The 20038-nt window shown below is 50.4% G+C and overlaps 9 protein-coding genes across 9 annotated transcripts; 2 read left to right on the forward strand and 7 right to left on the reverse strand.

Moving 5' to 3' along the window:
• Nucleotides 1-112: 112 nt before the first annotated feature.
• Nucleotides 113-1092, reverse strand: BDP81DRAFT_440483 (membrane-associated, eicosanoid/glutathione metabolism protein). Its single transcript, XM_060591514.1, has 2 exons — nt 980-1092; nt 113-910 (listed from the first exon to the last, which is right to left on the reverse strand). Exons 1-2 carry the CDS (start codon nt 1020-1022, stop codon nt 483-485), a joined length of 471 nt encoding a protein of 156 aa, XP_060438912.1. The 5' UTR covers nt 1023-1092; the 3' UTR covers nt 113-482.
• A 790-nt stretch (nt 1093-1882) lies between these two features.
• BDP81DRAFT_399858 (uncharacterized protein) lies at nt 1883-2304 on the reverse strand (the record flags this gene model as incomplete). The annotated part of the gene is made up of 2 exons (XM_060588615.1): nt 1883-2001; nt 2055-2304. 2 exons carry the CDS (start codon nt 2302-2304, stop codon nt 1883-1885), a joined length of 369 nt encoding a protein of 122 aa, XP_060438913.1.
• A 2416-nt stretch (nt 2305-4720) lies between these two features.
• On the reverse strand, nt 4721-5716 carry BDP81DRAFT_440485 (uncharacterized protein). The gene is made up of 2 exons (XM_060591515.1): nt 5299-5716; nt 4721-5235 (listed from the first exon to the last, which is right to left on the reverse strand). Exons 1-2 carry the CDS (start codon nt 5431-5433, stop codon nt 4858-4860), a joined length of 513 nt encoding a protein of 170 aa, XP_060438914.1. The 5' UTR covers nt 5434-5716; the 3' UTR covers nt 4721-4857.
• On the reverse strand, nt 5310-6196 carry BDP81DRAFT_140982 (uncharacterized protein). Its single transcript, XM_060581831.1, has 2 exons — nt 6065-6196; nt 5310-6005 (listed from the first exon to the last, which is right to left on the reverse strand). The coding sequence occupies exon 2, from the start codon at nt 5915-5917 to the stop codon at nt 5411-5413; it is 507 nt and encodes a 168-aa protein (XP_060438915.1). The 5' UTR covers nt 5918-6005; nt 6065-6196; the 3' UTR covers nt 5310-5410.
• A 59-nt stretch (nt 6197-6255) lies between these two features.
• Nucleotides 6256-7378, reverse strand: BDP81DRAFT_440486 (uncharacterized protein). The gene is made up of 3 exons (XM_060591516.1): nt 7042-7378; nt 6832-6980; nt 6256-6775 (listed from the first exon to the last, which is right to left on the reverse strand). Exons 1-3 carry the CDS (start codon nt 7356-7358, stop codon nt 6519-6521), a joined length of 723 nt encoding a protein of 240 aa, XP_060438916.1. The 5' UTR covers nt 7359-7378; the 3' UTR covers nt 6256-6518.
• Nucleotides 7379-10585: 3207 nt separating this feature from the next.
• BDP81DRAFT_333171 (Intradiol ring-cleavage dioxygenase) lies at nt 10586-11413 on the forward strand (the record flags this gene model as incomplete). The annotated part of the gene is given in 2 exon segments (XM_060585654.1): nt 10586-10857; nt 10876-11413. The coding sequence occupies 2 exon segments, from the start codon at nt 10586-10588 to the stop codon at nt 11411-11413; spliced, it is 810 nt and encodes a 269-aa protein (XP_060438917.1).
• A 217-nt stretch (nt 11414-11630) lies between these two features.
• BDP81DRAFT_333422 (acetyltransferase) lies at nt 11631-12337 on the reverse strand (the record flags this gene model as incomplete). Its single annotated transcript, XM_060585669.1, has 2 exons — nt 11631-11887; nt 11947-12337. The coding sequence occupies 2 exons, from the start codon at nt 12335-12337 to the stop codon at nt 11631-11633; spliced, it is 648 nt and encodes a 215-aa protein (XP_060438918.1).
• Nucleotides 12338-13017: 680 nt separating this feature from the next.
• BDP81DRAFT_333381 (NmrA-like family protein) lies at nt 13018-14020 on the reverse strand (the record flags this gene model as incomplete). Its single annotated transcript, XM_060585665.1, has 3 exons — nt 13018-13464; nt 13519-13938; nt 13988-14020. 3 exons carry the CDS (start codon nt 14018-14020, stop codon nt 13018-13020), a joined length of 900 nt encoding a protein of 299 aa, XP_060438919.1.
• A 1622-nt stretch (nt 14021-15642) lies between these two features.
• Nucleotides 15643-18430, forward strand: BDP81DRAFT_465706 (uncharacterized protein; the record flags this gene model as incomplete). Its single annotated transcript, XM_060594310.1, has 6 exons — nt 15643-16053; nt 16113-16376; nt 16455-16876; nt 16949-16993; nt 17053-17666; nt 18405-18430. The coding sequence occupies 6 exons, from the start codon at nt 15643-15645 to the stop codon at nt 18428-18430; spliced, it is 1782 nt and encodes a 593-aa protein (XP_060438920.1).
• Between the last annotated feature and the right edge of the window lie 1608 nt (nt 18431-20038).

Here is a 20038-nt window from a genome sequence, read left to right on the forward strand (position 1 = left end):
GAGCCTGCTGCGATTAAGGTTTGAGTGAGGTCCAACGATGTGAACCGTTAGCTTAATTGCAGGCGGGGAAATGGCCAGGCGACCTTTATGCAGGGCCTTAAGCGATGTTCCACTAACATTTCCGATGAACTATCCTGGCTGATAGTTTGTATGACTGATGCGCAGGAATCAAGACTTGATTACCGATGCTGACTTGAGATAACCAGGAATGCCGAGCCTATGTTACTAGCTGAAATTCATATTAAGTCATACGAAGCATCCGTACACGAGGATGTTTCTAATACTTGATTCTCCAGTTCTCAGCACTATTGATCTCGCTTGACCCCGCGATACAGTATTAGTGAGGAGAAAAGTTCTGGGCACAGCGGCAACCCTCGCAACATTGCAAGGTAAAACGACTCGCTTTGAATCCTTCTCATCCTTCCTTGAATTCAACCCATCTACAAGCTCGATAAATGGAAAGGTGGCAAGTAAAGATTGAATCAGTGTCCCCAATATCCCTTTACCAAGAAAGCCCCGTAGCCGGCCAAAGCACCAAGAACGCCGATGCTACCGAAATAGCCGATGGGCCTGCCCTTGCCCATGCCTCGGGGCTTCATAATTCCAAGCTCGGCGTGCAGCACGCGGAAGGCGAAGAAGCTCCCGAGCAGCCAGCTTAGTGTTTTGCGGTTGCCACCGTTGACCTCAATCAACGAAGCAAGGATAAAAGCAAGCGGCACGTTCTCGATGTAATTGATGTGCGAACGGCCGGCAAGGTAAAGTGCATTAGCTTTGTATGATTCGGGATCCGCTCCAGGCTTTGAGGAGTTTTCGCCCAAGTATTGCTTGGATTTCACACGCTCGTTGACGACGCGAAGGCTAAGAAATGCGTAGTAGATCGTAAAAGGGAGCGCGAACGTGCCCGTGACAGCTGCCCAGAGATGCAAATTAGCTCTTGAGCAAACCTACACCAGGCTAAGAATCTGGGTCTAGCACTTACGCAGCAGCCTGGGGATCGTTGTCAATCCAATCGGTTGGCTCATGTTTGCGATCAATTGGATAGTTCAGGATCGTAATTGCTACTACCAGAAGGGCTTTTTGATTCAGTGCTGGGACAATCAAAAGATAAAAGCTTGCAACGCGTTCGGGGAAACCTCGAAGATATGTAGCTCGAGATGGGCACCCGGGCGTAATGACGATGAAGTGCCGCTAGTATCGATACTATGACTTTCTTGACATCATGCATTGCAAGACTCACCCGTTCTAGGACATGCGCCAAACCACTTAGAGCCGTCCCCACGTTCAAGGGTCCGAGCTATGACAATTCCTCTTTCAGGGACCATGGAACTATTCTTGATGGGCATTCCGATTTGAAATAACGATACTCTCGATTCAGGTTTGATCGCCGATATCCTCCTGCTGAGTAATTGTGCGGTTCGGGAACCATCAAGACCAAGTTCACCTTCATGAAAGCCACGTGCTTCCTCCAATGATACACCTTACCCAGTGGCGACAATCAGCGCAGGTCTATCTATTCCTACATGGAATGCATATTAGATGTCTCACTTCACTAACTGCCGAAGGCTACGACGTTATCTACGCTAGACCCAGAGAGTTCGACCGTCATTCCTCAAGCGCGTCGAAAAACACATTGATCAATGATCCTGTTGAATATCTTGAAAAGGAGTGTCTACGGATAAGGAGTGTATTACTATTATTATCTCAAGCTAAGTAATTGGCGTAAGCCCTTGTTCCGAGTTCGTCGTGATTCTTAAGGAGCATATCACTATCTCTGTGCAACTCCAACCCATGCATTCATGCACCGTATTATGCGTTCCCAAATCATTGAAGAAAGAAAGAAACGCCAGAAAATGCGAGAATCCCAATATGCCCCGAGGAAAAATTAGGAACAGGTGACCTTGAAGCTCAAGAAGTTGTCGGCGACATCGCTCCACTCCTCACAGGTCTGGACGCCGACTTGGCGACCTCCCTCTCCACAATCAGCGGTAGGGTAAGCAGTCACTTGGCTAGAATTAGTCATTTAATTCTTCACAAACGGGATATTCGGGTCTTACTTTCGCAGGCGTCTGTAAGGCTGCTGAGGCGAATGGCCTTAACGACATTGTCTGGTGCATTGAAGCTTGTCTGGCACACGTCGGTTTGGGACTTGGTGATTGTCCAGACGCCGAGGTTGCCGGCGGCTCCGCATCCCTGTTCGCTCCAGATCCGGAAGTCGGTGATGTGGGGGTCTTGACGGGGCACCGCACCGGCCTCGGCTCCGAGGAAGAGAGCGGCTGCAGTTGCAAGGATGGTTGAGAACTGCATGGTGGAACGGGATGAAGAGCGGGATGAAGAAGTTCTTAATTATTTAGAGGGAGGCAAAGGGTCTTGAATGAAGCTGGGAGTGAAATAGAGTTCGGGTATGCAGCGTTGAGGTCTGTTTTTGTTGGTGTAATTGGAGTTTGGACGGTCCGAGGGCTGAGAGTGGTTGGAATGATGAGGAGATGAGAAGCAGGACTGTGGGAGAGGACACCTCTCCTGGATTTATACTCCTCTTGACCACGCCCGAAACTCTCGATGCCTTTCACAGAAATCGTTGATCTTCCGGCATTTCTTCGTGATCATGCGTTTGCTTTCTTGCATCGGCCTACCCTGACCGCAAGTGTCCTCTTCCGGGAATACGAAAGATCAACATGACGAAGACTTGGGTCTTACATAGGTCTTACTCGTCTGTACGCACCCGAATCCTGCAGCAAACAAAGCTTTCGGACATACGGCCGCGCAGTGTCACCAGCATCCCTCCAGACCGCTTTGTCGGGACTGCCGGTCGTGGCTGAGCTCCTCGTATAAAGTTCTTTGAATGGTATTTTGAGAAACCGAGGACCCTGTTGGTGAACCGTCATCGGGGAGATATGGTCGTTGATAAGTGATCACCTGCAAATATTCGTGTTAGTCTCAGGTCTCAGGAAATCTCCTCCCGCCCACGGAGGAACCCCGCAAAGTGAGATTCTTCCACGCTATGATCGGCGTGCTAGGCTCACACGGAGACGTCACTGGCCAGTCACACGTCCATTTCTAGCTTCACGGCAACCCCTCCGATCCCCGGTTTCGCAAGCCGCAAAGCTTGAAAACGGCCACCGGTGGGACATAGTTGGGCAACGTTACCCTCTTTGGTACGTTGGTGCATGAGGCGTCGATATGCGGTGCAATGTTTCTCTACATGAACCTTGCGCAGTTCTCGGTGAGGCGACCAGCCCACTAATCACTATTCGGTTGGCAAGCGGATACGGACTCTCCAAGAAGCGCTTTGACTGTCGGTCGGGCCATCATCGTGCAAACGTCGGAACACCGTTGAAAAACACGAAGTCTCGTTTTCTTACACGCCTTAACAAGCCTGGCTGCCCTAGAATAACTCTAGCAGCCAAGAATAACAATTCTTCTCGATGAGTGCCCGGATAGGACATGTTTGCATGATACGTCAAATTATAATATTTGGGCCAAAACTATCTACATAAAAAGCGGCAAAAGCTTATGTCTGACTACTGTTTAAGATCGCGAGAACTTATTCAAGAGGACTGGCTTTCTACTATGACTATGTCGTAGGATATATATGGCGTTAATTGCTGCCCGTAATTAACGGCGTCGTTTGCGACAGACTACATATATCAGTCCTTATCATGACCGCCATCTCAGGACAAATTGTAGCCGATCAGAAGCCTGCGGTCCAGACCAAGGCCATAACCCAGTATTGACACGCAAATCGCGTGCCGTTTGGTCGAGATGTCGTCCAAACGTTCTTTCCAAGTACACCTCAGTGCGGCATAGACAAGCTTCCCCCGCGATACGAGTGGGGATAACGGAGATGACCCTGTTACCATAAGGCATAGAGGCTGTCATCACGCTATCAACATGGTGCTGCAAGTCATACCAGGCTGCGATAGTCCGACATGAGTTGCATCTACGGGAACCCTGCATGATACCACCTTGGAGCGTGGGGGGAAAGATGTTCATTGCTTCGTTCGAGCGTGGAAAAGGTATGCCAGGAAAGCGACAACGAAATTCGCATTCTGGGAAGGTGAGTTTGGTTCGACAAGCTGGACAGACTGGGTCGGGCCTTGGGTACACATTGCTGGGCAGGAAGTCGGCGAGATCGTAATCCGAGTAACAGACCGTGAACAAGCAACCTTTGCAAAATATGTGAGCGCACGGTAGGACGATTGCATCCTTGAGTGAACCTGGGCGCAGATTGTCAAAATTTTGATGGCCATGAATTGGATGCAAGCGACTGAATCCATCGAAACCAATGTTATCTGACGAAGGTAGTCCGTCGCCGACAAGGCTCATAGTCTCTCTGCAGATTGTGCACTCAAGTGTTAGTCCGTTCCACAAGCTGGGATTTCCCGCCAAAGTTCTTCTGAGTAACTTAAAATACATCGAAGATGGAACAATTGGATGATTTGACGACATGGTGAGGGTAGACTTGCTCGCCAAAGATTGGTCGATGTGGTACGGGTTCCTAAGACTGGGGATTTCTTGGAGGCTATGTCGTGTGAAGGCGATTATTCCTGGTAGATTTCGACGAGGTACTTGGGTCACCCAACACGTCAACTTCAAGTCCCGACCGAAATATAGTTGATCATGAGGGTTCAATATGTACAAGAAGAATATATGAGTTCGAGACACAGGCCGTCGATTGTCCAGTAGGCTTTTGAGAGAAAGCTCGAGAACAATAGCTATTGTTGGCAAATCAATTCTCAAACGAGGGAACAATTGTTTTGTCCGAGTAAACAAAGAAAATAAGTCAAAGAAACTCAAGAAAAGAGAGCAGTCAGAATCTGCATTCCAACTCTTGAACACTATTGCTCAAATGGATTAGAACTAGTTGTAGTCGACATAGGGAAAAGCAGCCCCATTGAGAATCAGTTTCGGGCAATTCTTTCTCAGAACGCCTTGGATACATCCAATAATAATTACACAGTCGTTGTAGTCGATCTCAATAGTATCAAAGATATCGAGATTGCACACGGGCATGTTCATCTGAATGAGCTGGTCGGAACTTTTCGGTGGGCGTGTTGCAAGATCTTTGAGGAAATCCGTGAGATCGCTGAAGCTCCTAGCCATCCATTTAAGGGTCCGACCTTGCATAGCTTCCGAGGCGTCGATGACAATTTGGTGAATGAGATCAAAGCTTTTCAGAGTCTCCTGCGTCTGGCCCATGTCGGCGGCCATCGAGGTGTCTTTTGTTGGCCATCGAAGCTTGGGGTACAAAGTTAGCAATTATCGACTCAGTCAGTCTCAGAAACTCCGGACTTCACTTACGAAGAGATAGTTCCGGTCGTTTGCGCAAGCAACCCAGTCATCCAGTTGATCATCTATCGGCTTACCGAAGAAGGGATCATAGTGCTTGCCTCTCATATCATTGAGCTTGTCCTTAGACCACCGCATAATGACCATACGTTGGGGCACTGAGCGATGCCAGATCCTGGTTTGCCCAATATCCCGATGATAGCAAGTTGGCTAGTTCGGTACCCCTTGAATTATCATGATTCGGAGGAGAATTCACGAAGAGTCGTTGGAAATACGCCTCCATAGCAGACTGAATCGCTAGTTTCATGTCTGCCAGCTTGGTATTCAGTCCCGCGAAGTTGGTAAACCGGGGGTCGGTGGCATCCGAATTTGCTGCACCTGCAACACCGGCCGCAGCTGTAAGAAGACCAGCGACACCGTCGGCTATACCACCAGCTGGGCCAAGAAAGGCGCCAACTGCAGTGAAACCTCTCGATGCAATAGTCATCCAGGCAGCTGGAGACATCTCGAGTGTTGAAGATCCTGGGGCGATGAATGTTGATGAGATTTCGGCCGTTCGGAGGCTGGTAGTGGTAATCACGTCTGACACTCTGGTGTAGTAAGTCTGAATGAACTTGACGTAGTTCTTCATGGACCAAAGCGAGAATGCTCGCTCCCAATGAAGCTTACAATGGGTGCTTAGAAGGGCGGCTTCTGCAAGTACGCAGACCAGCGAAGGACTGAATGAAAAGCAACATTGGTCAGCACTGTGAAGTTTAAGCAAATGATTGACACTTACTTTCGACACTCTCCAGGCCAGTTGAACTCTCTGTCGTGGTCAAACACATTGTACTCTGCAATTGTGCGCGGTGCCCCAAGGACGTCGCTAGGCCAGCTGACATAAGGTCCAGAGTAAAACTCGAACCTTGAGAGGCAGAGTCAGCCAGAGCTCACCCATCAGCGCAGGATGCATAAAATAGAGTCACGTACCTGGAGGTCAACCAAGATCCAACTTTCTTGTCATTCCACAGTTGAGGAGTCCAAGATGCACCGTTCTTGCTACAGAAAAAGTGTTCATCTTCATCATCGGGGTGAGCCTCTGGTGGTAGGATCTCGATTGGAACGTAGTCAGGCAGACCGGGATCGGGAACTGGCTCGCCCTCGGGCACATCGTCACCTCCGGAAGGGCATATGTTGAACCAGATCCAGGCCTTAGGAAGAGTCAGAAGATTGCCCGCCCATCAAAAGCCAGATCAAGGGTGAAAGCTTACATGAGCGGTTGTGGGGTTCACTTCAACCTTATCTGCACGTCCTTGGTCACCAAGACTTGGGAACTGCATGTTTGGGCCGCGCGAAGAGCCCTGGTATACGGCAGTGTCCACTTTCGTCCAGTGAAAGATGCTTCCCTTCATCTCGGATCGCTCACTTTCCGGTCTTCGGCCGTCGTTGTACCATACCTTGCCGTCTCCGGTGAACTTGTCGGTCCACAGGAGGTCAGCTTTTCCATCACCTATCAGGTGTAAGTAGGTTGTTCCGATCTCGCGCTGTAGACATGGCATCACTAACCGTTGACATCAGCGAAACGAAAGTTTGCTCGGTCCAGGTCCTCGGTGAATTTGACTTGTCCAACATTCTCGAGGCCACTTGCGCTGTTCAGCCAAGCGGTAGTGCGGCCATCCGGTTCCATGCACAGATAGTCGACTCGGCCGTTATTCCTAGCAAAGAACCCGGTGTTAGCCCAGGTGACTAAGTAGGAATAGAACACGAATAACTCACGTAATGTCGGCAAAATAAGCGCCATGGTCGAAGTATCCACGACCCAACCCCTGGTTACACTTGTCGGTGTTTGCCAAAACTTGCTTGTCCCAGTTGAAGTTGGTGCCATCCCAATTGCTGAACCACACAGTGAGGGCACCGGTCCGTCTGTTGACACCAATGATGTCGGCTTTACCGTTGCCATCCCAGTCGCCGACGTGCAGGGCCCTACGGTCGAAACCCGTCTCCAGTTTGTTGGGAGCCGACCAAGAGGGGCTTTTGCACCAGTCGAAGTCTGCCCGCCTAGGGCCGCACCGATGTCCATCATGAGGTGACATGTCCGCCTGTGGGTCACAAGTGCTGGTTTACACTACGATCTAGAACGAATTAAGCATACTCTATGAGGCAGGAGGGCCACATGAGTTAGGAACTTTGGTTTTCATGGGATCGTGGGGGCCAGGGGGAAGCGAAAGCCCTTGCTTAGAATTGATCGATATGTCAGGCCGGCATGTGAGCCGCCATGGGCTTCCCGAACATCTAGACTGAAATCCTGTGCCGACTTACCCGATCCCATGTAATCCGTTCTTTCGATTGAACGACAAGACAAGCTAATTTGGTAGCCTATTTCTGCGGAGATGGATTTGATCTTTGGTGCTTAGCTTCTTGGCTGCCAAGAGTCGCGGCATTGAGAGCCGTGTATGCCAAGCTCACAAGTCAAAAGTCAACCAGTTGAACTTGGTCACCAACCAATATTGCCATCGATCCAGTTGGAGATAAAATAATCCCATGCAATTTTAGAGATAAGATGATATCACTTGGGAAAGACGCATTTATGAGTGAAGCGATAGTAATACTTGGGAGCATTTCGCTGAATTCGTATTGTGAATATCATCGCTAAACAGCCTCCTTCGAGAGGCTGGCCTACCCACAGCAGAGGTAGCCCTCGAAGCAGCACGACTACGCTTCGCTACACGGCTACAGAAGATAGACCAACAACACCCCTTGATCCCAAGGCTCTGGCAGCAAGGGCGGCAACAGACAAGACTTCAAAGAACAGCTGGCCTCTTACCTAAATGCCCAAGGCCTTTACTCATACAGCCGCAATACCCCCAAGGCTCACAAGACCTCATAGCCCTAGAGAGCAAGGAGGATGCAGCTAAAGCCTTCCAAGCCTGGCTCAATACCGTACCAGACAACCATACAATCGTCTACTCAGACGGCTCTAAAGCCGCTAATAGGGCCACAGGGTTCGGCTTTGTCATCTACCGCAAGAACAGACGTATAGCCCAGGGCTACGGCCGCCTCGGCTTAGCAGAGGTGTTTGACGATGAGGCGGAAGGGGCGAGGGCAGGGCTCCGACGGGCCCTCCATACCTCTCAGGGCCAGCCGATACACATCTGCATCGATAATACCAGTGTCATCCAGGGAATCCGTGGCAAGGTTCCAGACTCCTCACAAGCTGCCTTCTTAGAGATCCAGGAGGCAGCTAAAATATACGACATACGAACCCATTGGTCCCCGGGGCACCAAGATATAAAAGAAAATAAAGAAGCAGACAGCCTAGCTAAGAAGGGAACGACTCTACCAGTCCCTAGGGGCCAACTAGCAACTCTATCAGGTATCAAGCGACTTACTAAAGAGCGGCTACGACGCCAATATAGACGTTAGTAAAAACAAGAGGCAACATCCCGATATACTAGATTAGGGCTTGAGGCTACCCTCGTCTGCCCCCCTGAATTAGCTTTACCACGGACTATCCTCCATCACCTCCTAGCAGCCCGAACAGGCCATGGAGACTTCGAACAGTACCACCAACGCTTCAACCATATAGACGCGCAGCTCGCCTGCCCCTGTGGAGAGGCAAAGGAGGTAGACCATTTAGTCTACTGCCGACAGACCCTAGTAAGGAGGCAACAGTGGCCTATCCTCCACCCTTCTAGTCCGCTCGAACCTATAGGACCTATAGGATCTTTAGAGCGATACTTCAAGGGATTAATCACTGACCCACAAGGCTTCCAGGCCTTCCTCCGCATAATAGGCTTCTTCCAGAAGATCTACCTGCGGTATTAAAGGCTAGGCCACAACCTAGCCCTATATTAACGAACTACCTCTCTTAAAGAATCAGATTTATACTCCGAAACTAGGGAACCAGCGGGAACTGGGGGCGGATAGAACACATAGCAGCTCACGGGCAAGACTTGGAGGACGTTAGGAGGCGGCGTGTACTATAGAGTAGATAGCTTAAGCTTGCGGCCCTCCACGCCACATACCCCCTGGGAGGTCGGCCGCAAGGGCGGTTGCGCCCTTGACGCCACGGCGTTAAATACTACAACAACAACAACAAGAGTCGTTGTCGGATTGGAAGTCCAATTCGGCCGCGAGTAGGGGCAGAGCATGGGCCACCTCGAGGGGGTACACTTAGACCTCGACTACCCACCCAACCTCCGGTTGGAATCTTCCTTCTACTCCTTACGCAGAATCAATCAATACAGAGATATTGATACTTCGTCAACCACAGGACCCTACGGTTCGAACCAACTTCCCTGTGAAAGGACTACCAACAGTCGTCGTGTTCGTCCCATCCGCGCCTCCTTTAATGTTCTATGCGAGAGGGGGGATTTTCTTCTAGAACCCAGTCAGGGGAGTCTCGCGAGGCCCGTAGAGACGTTGACATACACGCAAACGTGTCAGTGACAGGACGTCCGGTGGGACAATCCGGGCCAGAGCCTCGGTGTCAGTAGGGGTAGGGCGGCGGCCCGGTAGGCTGAGTCGGACGAGGCGGGTATTGTAGGCCTGTCCTCTCACCTCCCGAGCGCAACATCGCCCACGTTCCGGGCAGAAAACTTGCCTTCCTCCCCTTTGAATCCCGGGGATGTACGGATGACTCACGTAGCTTTCTCATGCTAAGCTACGATCACACTCTATTCCTGGAACATTGGATGTAAAATCCCGTAGACCAGACGAGCCTGTTCAACCAGAATCGAGGGATTACGAATATGGATCCTAGGAGGTTCCCCATCCCATATCCACTCCATGGGGACGGCCTAGTCGAGGCACAGAGCAGTCGTAATGGGAGCTCATGCGAAAAGGGATGCCAAGTTGTGGGTAACAAAAATATCATGATGGACTTCATCAGAGTGAAGGCCTACGTATAAAGCAAAGCTACAGTTACCGCAATGGAGGAGATTTTAAATCATCATCACCAGCAACAAGACTTCATCCAGACCTTCACTTTTAACTACTATCCAAGCTTTCCCACTCACTTACATCCAAATCTCTCTCTCGAACCACAGTCTAGCTTTGACTTACACACATCTTATACGACAAGATGAAGTTCACTCCTCTCGCTCTTGCTGTCCTCTCTTTGGCCGCCACCGAGGTCATTGCTCAACCCGAGAAGCTGGCCAAGGTGAACGCAAAGAAGGAGGCAGCTCTGGCCGGTCGCTCAACCAACAAGTGCGCTGCCGCAATTGAGAAGCGCAAAGCTGAGATCATTGCCAAGCGCTCCCAGCGCCTCTACGAGCGCCGCGTTGAGAATGGCGATATTCTTCCCAATGTCCACGGCATGTCCAAGCGCAACACCCTCCAGTACACCAGCATCCAGAACAACACCTGCCTCCTGGCCCCTGAGACTATCTTTGGCCCCTACGGCGTGGACGGCGAGTTGGTCCGCCACGACCTCCGCGAAACCCAGTCCGGTATTGACTTCTACCTCGACATCAGAATCATTGACGTCGAGACCTGCGAGCCGCTCGAAGGAGCCTCGGCCTCCATCTGGGCCTGCAACGCCACTGGCTCATATGCTTCTTTCACTGGCATTGACCCCGACACTTCTGAGTTACTCGCTGACTGAAGCAAACGATCCGACGGCACGACCGATGATGAGACTTTCCTCCGCGGTATTCAGGTCTCCGATGAGGCTGGCATGATCGAGTTCCTCACCAAGTTCCCTGGCTACTACACTTCCCGCTCTACCCACATCCACGTCGCTGTTCAAGCCAATGCCTCTGACGGTGTTGGCTTCAGTAAGAGCGCCCTTCAGCACGTTGGACAGCTCTTCTTCGAGGAGGACCTTCTTTCTCAGGTCTACGCCGTCAGTCCCTACTCTGCCCACCTCGAGACCCTGAACCGCACGACCAATGCCGAGGACTCTGTCCTGTCCAGCGTTAGCGAGGACGGTTACAGCCCCTTCATCAGCGTCTCTCTTCTCGGCGACAGCGTTGGAGACGGCCTCGTTGGCTACATCACTATCGGTGTCAACTCTACCGGTGACAGCATCGCTACTACTGGTACCGATGTCAACCCCCAGGGCTGGATCCCCACCGTGTCTGTGGGAACAGAGAAGATGGCGCAGGGTACTGCTGCTGACCGTGCTGCCGGTTACACTTCTTAAGCGAACCGTAACATTCGGACTCGCCGGAGTTGATCTTTTGGGTCAGTGGCACAGCATCAAGGGGTATTGCATTGCATGGGACGGGATAGGAAAATGGTAGCATAGCATGGCGTTTCAACATAGATGGTTATTTGCAATAGATTTCTTTTCATTCCACACTTGTCCCATTACTTTCTCCTCGATGTGAAATCGCTGAATCGTCAGATGTGTAAGTCGCTCATGGGAACCAGGAATATGGTTCTCTGATCATTCCCCATATCATATGCGGACGATGCTCGCCAAACTTGGTCAAGTCAGCTCGGTGGACTTCAATGTCGTCAAAGCCGACTTTTTGATAAAGAGAATGGCCAGCTTCTGTTGTCTCCAGGTAGATCGGAACTTCTAGTCGAAGAGACTCCTGGATTCCAAATGCAAGAAGATGTTGCCCCACGCCGCGATGTTGATACTGAGGTTCAGTCACCAAGATATGAAGGTCTGCAATCACTGATTGTCAGTAAAGCAAGCACCATCCAATCCCCCGAAAGATCACTTACAAACGCACGCCTTATATGCCATCAGTCGGTCTCGCATTAGTCCCGCGCCGCCAAACACCAAACTGCAAGCCTCCTCATTGCAGCTGCTCCCCCAGGAATGCAGCTTTGCTTTGCTCAAAGGCATGCCGTGTTCGTAGATATGCCATTTGGCAAATCCAACAATCGCAGATTCACCTCTTCTTTCCGTGTCCACTGCCACAAACATTCGAACGGTCGGGTCGTCGCGAAGCTGCCTAACCAAGTCGGTTGTACGAAGCCCCAAGAACCCATCTTTCGGAACGTAACCAGGGAACATGATTTGGGTGAATGGGCTTTCGCCAAAGGCTATGTGTCCGACCTCTGCGCATCGCTTTAGGTCGCTTTCGAGCGCAGTCCGAATTTCGATAGGCATATTCTCAATATGTCGACGGCGGTGGAGTAGCACTGGCTGAGCCTACAGGTTCGTCAGTGCTAGTGGGATACCGAGGAACTAAAACCTCAGCGTACAAATCATGACGTTGAAGAATTTGTGGAGCAAGCGAACTTAATGATGCACGCAAGCACACCTCTTATGGACGCACGACAAAGTTGAGAAATCATAAATATGTGCAAGCTTCATAACAAAGTTTAGACGGGGCCAGGGATGGGCTCTTCCCGAAAAGGAAGCGCCGTTTGGCCAGAGAACGACTGGGGTGGCAACGGCATAGTTCAACATGATTGAGTTAGGTATCTGCGGCTTCGGCTGCATTGAAATCAGACGAAAGGGCGTTGAACACTGCATGTGGAATGTGTTGGCGGTCTCAGACTTTGTTCATCTACGTCGGTTGAACTTTCCTCAGCGTCTCAGGCTCTTCTAGGTTTTTATAGTGCCCAAGTACCGTCAAACTTCTTCCACCGGATGTTGAGAATTGGATCCTGCGGCCTAGCATATCGCCGCTTCACGTTTTCCCCTACATGTATCAAGACCTTCTTACTACGCAGAGTCAATGTTTAAACTTTCGCAACGGCGCAGGTGGCATAACAGGAACTAGTAAATGTGAAAGGGCAATGGCCTCAATGTATTATCTGCTTAATTTCGTAACTCATAACGTTTTACTTCCATGCGGCCAGAGCCTTCTTGGTCTCGGCCTTGATATCCTCCTCCTGCAAACCCAATAACTTCACTGCAGCGTTGTCTTTTGCGGCGTTATCGTTGCCATCAGCAAAGCTGTACTGCTGCAGCAAGTCGATGAAAGCGCTGAAGTCCCCCTTGGAGAGCTTCTCATCCGCAATCTTCTCCAGATCGGCGGTCTTGACGTTGCTGACGGTGAAAGTGGAGCTAGTCAACTCTTCGACAACCTTCAGCAGCTCGCGTTGGGTGGTAGTAAAGGAAGCAACATCAATGTACTTGTTTGCGGTCGCCTCGGTGTTCTTGAGAACGCCAGCAACGGACTTTCCGATGAAGGGAAGAGATGACAGTGAGACAGGTTCGTTTCCAGAGTCAAAGATTCTGATAGCCTTGTTCTTAACATCGAAGCCCAGAAGGCCACCACTGAAGTCCTGTATCCGGTTAGCACTCTGGATCTGTGCGGGAGACGGTGAGTATTGGCTTACCCAGTCGAAGAAGGGTCCAGTAGAGATACCAGTCCATGTGAATGAGCTGTTCTTCTCGGAGAGCTCAATCAAATAATCAACGAACTCAACCTTGGGGGTTAAGATGCCGCCAATCTTGGAGCCGCGGGCCTTGCGGGTGTTGATTCCAAACTCTGAAGGGATGAATCTCTTGACTTGTGCGGCGACGGCAGCATCGGCGAGGGTCTTTTGGCTTCCGAATCCGGCATTTCCGACAACAGACACGACGGCGTCTTGACCCTTGAATACTTCTGTGACGGCCTCGACTGAGGAGAGATCAATCTTCTTGACGATGGCCTCAGCGGGGAATGTTGCACTGGACTCCTTTCTTGAGACTGCTGTGACTTCAAAACCGGCGTCAATGAGGCCACGGACGATGCTGGGACCAAGGTTTCCGGAACCCTGTCAGAATTAGTGTCGGAAAGTTGAGTGATGTGAAAGATGAACTTACTCCGACAATAGCGACCTTCTTGATGGCAGACATATTGAGATTTTGAATGAGGTTGAAGCGTATGTTGAACTTTGAGGAAGCGGAGTATTTAGAGTTGTTTGCGGGTAGTTATCTAATGGTGAGTGACTTGAATCCTATCGGCATGATCGGAGGATGGGTGAAGCTGCTTATATGCTTTGCTGGTGGACAGCTGTCTCTAACGTTCACCCCGCCTCCACCGAGCTATCGCGCAATAACTGGAGATCTCGCACGATTGTGTACGCAGCACGCAAGATCCACCGCGGTTTCGCACTCTATATTATCAATCAGGTCCTCAGCCGTGTAACGGCCCCTCCCGGCGAGCGGGCATTGCTAAGGCGCCGTCTTGACCCTTTGTATTCCTGTGCCCCCACCGCATCTTCTCGGTATCAAAGTGCTTCCGTGCTCATTTTGCTTCCGAAGGACAGTGGTGGCACCGTATGCAACACTAACAAAGAAGGTTCCGGCTGCTGCGTGATACGGCAATCCATTTAGACTCGGCACCGTACCCTTCTCTCGGCAGCTAAATGTCTTGGATTTGCCGCTAAGTTTATCGGGGAACAATGGTATTTCAAGAGTCAGGACAGATGCTGACACGGCTATTTTGATTGGCAATCCAATAAGTCGCTTCACCGATCTCACTCCGGAACAATGCAGGTCGTCCATCTAGACACATCTTCAAATGACAATGGCGGGATTATAGTAGATACCATATAATGCATCCGTAACCGGACCATATTACACATCAGAAAGTAGGAACAAGCTACCCCCAAGCAAGTAAGTAGTAGGCTAGGTACCTACGTGACCTGTGCAATCAGCCATAGTATCCCACCGGCCTCTTTGTTTGAGCTCTCATATCCGAAAATGACAATAAAGCCACAGGGCACCAAAGTTGTATTTTAATGCATTGACTCAGAAGGTCATAAATACATCGAAGCCCAAGGAACTATTTCGCCGAAGCACCCGATTCTTACACTTGAGATGTAGCACAATTTGACAATTCCACGACAAGTGATTCCATTGTCTGAGAAACAACGTGGCGTTTTTCAAAAACTGCTAATGTCTATTCAGACTCACTTCAAGGTTATTTCTACTCCATCGTTCATGCATTGTTTACCCATGATGGATCGAAACTGCGGCGCTATACTCTATCCGACTTTCCATCTGAAGGCAAGAGATTGCGTGTGGCTGCAGAAAGATATGTGACGCTCAGCCCTCTCACCCCGACTGCTCAGAGGTATGCTGGGAAATAAGGGCCATGCCGTGCGCCTCCAACAGCCCGGGAGAATTGCGTGTTTTCAGAGACCGTCCTGGGCCTGGGCCGCATTCCAGAGCCAAGGGGTCCAAACCACGTGTCAGTTTGGGAGCAGAAAAGAGGAATGAAGGCTGGAACTCAACAAGACCTGAGTCTAAAGACATGCACGCCCTAAATGGCCCAAGAAACAGGATAACCAAGTTGGCATTCTGTAGACCTGGTTGAAATGCTGGTCCATGTAAATAACGCATCCAAGATGTCAGTCGGCAACCGTCGGTATAAATGAAGACATAGATGCTGCCCTAAACATCGTTGTTATTTGTGTAACCAACACGTTTATCAAAGCCACGTCGGCTATCATACAGTCTTTACCGTCCGAACAATGTCGTTCTTCAACACGTGCACGCTCCTTACTGCCCTACTGTTTGCACAGTCATTCGCTTTACCCGCCCCTGAGTCCAAGCCAGTCCAGCTCAAAGAAAGGAACATCTGCAACGACGGCGAGCTTGCCGCCAAGAACCCACGCGCAGCTTTTTTCCGTAAGGTCGTGGACGAGTCAAACTACAGCAACCACAGCAGAGTACCAACGCCGAATGATATTCCCCTGAAGGTGGGCATCATCGGCGGTGGAGCTGCCGGGCTCTACGCTGCAATTCTTCTCGACTCTCTTGGAATTGACTACGATATCCATGAGGTTTCTGGTCGCATTGGCGGGAGAATCTACACCTACCATTTCGATCAAGAGGCTTGGGACAAGTCGACACCCGCAGATCCTGCCTATTATGATTACTACGTGAGTTGTTGTCGGATTGCAGCGCGCCTTCGGCTCAAGTAGCTAACATGGGCACTCAGGACGTTGGCGCCATGCGCTTCCCTCCGATGCCTTACATGAGCCGCATCATTGGAAATGACTCAGGGAGTCTTATCCCCTATATCAACGCAAGAGTTTCTGAGCGCGATCAAGTCGTCAAGGAACACTATATTTTCAGAACGAACAACACATTCAGGCGATTCAACGGTGTCACTTCTCTCCTCCAAGACCCCGATTCCGCCTCCCCTGCTAAGTACGATGTTCCTGTCTTCAACTCGACCTTTGAGACGCAGTCTGCGTATAATGTGTGAAAGGCTCAAGTCAGCACGATGACGACAGCGCTGTCGGCCAACTTTGACACGGGTTTCAATCTTCTCATGAAGTATGATTCCATGACAGTCCGGGAGTTCCTCTTAGATCAGGGGTTTACCAACACAGAGATCGACTGGATGGAGACCATCAACGACGCCACAGGTCACTACGACATGTACTCCATGTCTCAAGCCGTCCTCGAACAGTGGATCTTTGACAGCGCAGATATCGACAACTGGTCGCTGATCAACGGCGGCATGGACATGTTGACCAAGGGCATGAACCTCATCGTGAAGAACAAGCCCATCCTACACCACCGCGTCTCCGACATCAAGAAGAATGCCAATGGCTCCTTGAAGATTGTTGTAAACGGCACCCAGGAGTATGACTATGCCCATGTCATCTCGACCGTTCCGCTGGGTGCCCTCCAGGCCATCAACATGACCGAGCTAGACCTCAACTACTTCGAAAACAACGCCATCCGCACTCTCAAGTAAGTTAATCTAAAGTCTAGCCCAGAAATTTTACTTGCTCCAAAGTCCATACGGCTTACGTGACAACACAGCTACGACCCTTCGACGAAGATTGGGTTCAAGTTCAAGACCCGATGGTAAGTTGTCTCTTGTGCTATTGTCCTTGTGCAATGATTCCAAGCTGATATCCCCTCAGGTGGGAAAACCTCGCTACTGGTCCTTTCAAGGGTGGCCAGTCCTTCACCGATCTCCCTATTCGCCGCTGCGTCTACCCCTCATATGGCATCGATGTCCCAGGTGCCCCCGGAACCATGATTGCCAGCTACGTCTGGGGCCAGGACGCCTCCAGACTAGGTTCATACATGAACCCGCACAACGAGAAGCAACAGGCACCTTATCAACCAGAGAGCATTGACGTCATGGTCGACTTGACTCTGAGAAACCTGGCAGAACTCAACGGCGTGTCCCACGAGTTCCTCCTGTCGCAGTTTGAGGGCTACCACGCGTACGATTGGTACGGATCAGCATACTCCAACGGCGCTTTTGCCATCTTCGGCCCGGGTCAGTTCAGCAGCACGCTGCCGTGGTTAATGAGACCTTCTGCTGATGGCCACATGCACTTCGCGGGCGAGGCGTTGAGCTCGGGTCACGCTTGGATCATTGGCGCCGTCAACAGCGCGTGGAGAACCGTGTTTGAGATCCTTTGCACTGAAGGTCTGGAGGACAAGAAGAAGCAGTTCGTTGAGCAGTGGGGTGTCATTGATGAAGTTGACATGGGTTGGTACAACTGGTCTCCAGAGGGGGGTTCCCGTGAGAGCAGTAGGCTCTAGGTGCCGGCTTGAAGGATGCATGCGTGTGGCGCCAACGAATACAGCCTAGAACTGCGCGCTTCCGTCGTCAAGCTTGCATCCATATTTCTTTGTCTACTTTCCTATCAAACTTACCAAAATACACGTAATTCTAATTTTGCAAAGACAAAGGCATCGGTAACGTCAACTACACTGTAGTGAAATGCACGTTCTTTATCTGCGAAAATTGGTTTCAGTCTACACACACTTGGTACAATTACCGGGATGTTCTCATTAAGCTCCGAAGCTATGCCAAGCTAATGGCGGTCTGCGATTCCCCAGACACTACACGGACCAATCTCAGAGCCGTTCAAAGGAGCCGTCATTATGAGCCATCTCGACTCATCCACCTTTCTATCCAAGTGGCCCACTCAACCAACTCCCTTTCTGATTTGAATCTCCCCGTTTACTTGTTTCCACGTTCAGTCATTTGACAAAACCGTACAGGGAGAGTCGAGCTTCCCTTGACTTTCTTCAGAAGCCAAGCCATACCGATATTTTATCAAAGTGCTGCCTCTCGTCCAAGGAGAGGCGCAATACTCTGACTCCATGGCAACACCACAATCATCCATATTTCCTACGTGCAGTTGGACTCGACCAGTATTCTACCGAGACCAACAGCCAAAGGAGCCGGTGCCACCTTGGAGAGCATACTTGGTGGCCTGCTTCCAACGCGTTGGATCCCATGTTTGGATGGCAGGGCATCACGACAGACTCAGGAGATAGATTTCGGCTTCCAGATTATCAGATCCCTTTGGATCCACAACTTGAATCTGATGAGTTGCCTCGGATACGTAGTCAAGATGAGAGCGTCGTTGCGCTAGGGGAGTTGGATACAGGTCGAGACGATGTCTTTCTTGGCTTACTTGGTAGTATCGATCCTTCTCGATCACCAAAATCGCATGGTACGTTCGAGTGGTAATGATATATCGTAGTTGTTGTCATCTTCTTACTGACATTCATCTCAGACTATCGACCATCTCGAACAGCCGCCCATAGAAGCCCGCAGCAAAGCATTCCAATCACCTCGGATAACCCAAGATCCATCTTCTCCTCGACCTTTCCTTCAAGAAGCACCACCTCCGGTCTCTTACACACTCAGCCTCCAGCCTCTGACATTCAGCGCCGCGATCACTCCGCTTCGGGCACTAAACGGAAAGCCAACGAATCTCCCACGACTGACCTCGATTCGATTGATGAAGATAACGCCAATGCCATCAAACGACAACGCAACACTGTCGCAGCTCGTCGATATCGTCAAAAGGGCCGCGACCGCATAACCGAGTTAGAAAATACTCTAAAAGGTGTCGAGGAGGAGCGGGACAAACTGAAGTTGCAGCTCGCAAGAAAAGAGGCCGAGGTTGACGCTTTGAGGGAGATGATGAAGAAGTAGACAGTTTGTCATCTGCCAGCTGGGGTCCTTATCATGTATCTGTATGGAATAACTATCGCTTGATATTTTCGTCAGTGACTGGTATAAATACACAACTTCTTTATCAGTATGCTATTATCTCTGACCAGAAGGCAGCCTCTCAGGCCGATCTATCATCTCCCCCTCCAAATGGATCATCACCTTCACAACGCTACGACTTTCCTTCGTGTCCCAACCTACCATCGCGCCAACGATACCCCATGGGAATTGAAGGATCGAGCTTTGTTCAAAATTTGGGACTGTCCCAGTATAACGTAAGAAAGAATGAAACCCAATGGGCGAGTCTTCTTTCGTCGGCGCAGGCGTGACTCTACATCGCCACCTTTTATCTGGCAGACCCTCCTCTTGTTTTCTTCCATACAAGACAGCGAACTGCAACAACCGCTGTTGGCCCCTTGGTTCTTTAAATTCGACTATGAAAGCCCAGATTGGGTCGCACATGAATGCGATCGCCCTTTGAAATTGACGCGGATTTGTCCGGAAGGTGTATGTATCCCCCTGTTTCTCCAGCTCTAGAGGAGGATGCGTGCTAATGACGGTCGCAGACGTAGCCTCGTTTCTCACGTCGAAAAGCAAACCGGATCTTTCGGGCTTTGGACCCCATGAGCCTACTATTGATCCGACATAGTCCACCGAGCCCGCACGGAGGTAGAACGTCGTTAACAGGAACTTCTGCAGCATCGAAAAAGGTACGACATGAAGTCGTTCCGAATCAAGCCGAGAAGCTTTTTCAGTTGGCGTAATACGCCTGTCTTCATCCGATAATTCTATGCAGAGACCGTAACTGCCATTTCTCGTGTGATAGTTCAGAGTTGTCCACGCGAGCCAATTATTCGGGGGCACAACATGTGCTTTGTTCGTAAACATTGTAATCGAGATACCACGCGCCGATAATACAGGCG

The sequence above is a fragment of the Colletotrichum phormii genome (assembly GCF_030913505.1).
Source record: "Colletotrichum phormii strain CBS 102054 chromosome Unknown BDP81scaffold_32, whole genome shotgun sequence".
Classification (NCBI taxonomy): domain Eukaryota; kingdom Fungi; phylum Ascomycota; class Sordariomycetes; order Glomerellales; family Glomerellaceae; genus Colletotrichum; species Colletotrichum phormii.

Excerpts from the sequence above, each read along its gene's own strand:
- BDP81DRAFT_440483 (XM_060591514.1), bottom strand. The coding sequence starts at position 1,022 with ATGAGCCAACCGATTGGATTGACAACGATCCCCAGGCTGCTGC. Across the intron at positions 911-979 it reads AACGATCCCCAGGCTGCTGC|CTGTCACGGGCACGTTCGCG; the intron begins GTAAGTGCTAGA and ends ATCTCTGGGCAG.
- BDP81DRAFT_440485 (XM_060591515.1), bottom strand. The coding sequence starts at position 5,433 with ATGGTCATTATGCGGTGGTCTAAGGACAAGCTCAATGATATGAGAGGC. Across the intron at positions 5,236-5,298 it reads ACGACCGGAACTATCTCTTC|CTTCGATGGCCAACAAAAGA; the intron begins GTAAGTGAAGTC and ends TTGTACCCCAAG.
- BDP81DRAFT_140982 (XM_060581831.1), bottom strand. The coding sequence starts at position 5,917 with ATGAAGAACTACGTCAAGTTCATTCAGACTTACTACACCAGAGTGTCA.
- BDP81DRAFT_440486 (XM_060591516.1), bottom strand. The coding sequence starts at position 7,358 with ATGTCACCTCATGATGGACATCGGTGCGGCCCTAGGCGGGCAGACTTC. Across the intron at positions 6,981-7,041 it reads GCTTATTTTGCCGACATTAC|GAATAACGGCCGAGTCGACT; the intron begins GTGAGTTATTCG and ends GTTCTTTGCTAG. Across the intron at positions 6,776-6,831 it reads TCGTTTCGCTGATGTCAACG|GTGATGGAAAAGCTGACCTC; the intron begins GTTAGTGATGCC and ends TACACCTGATAG.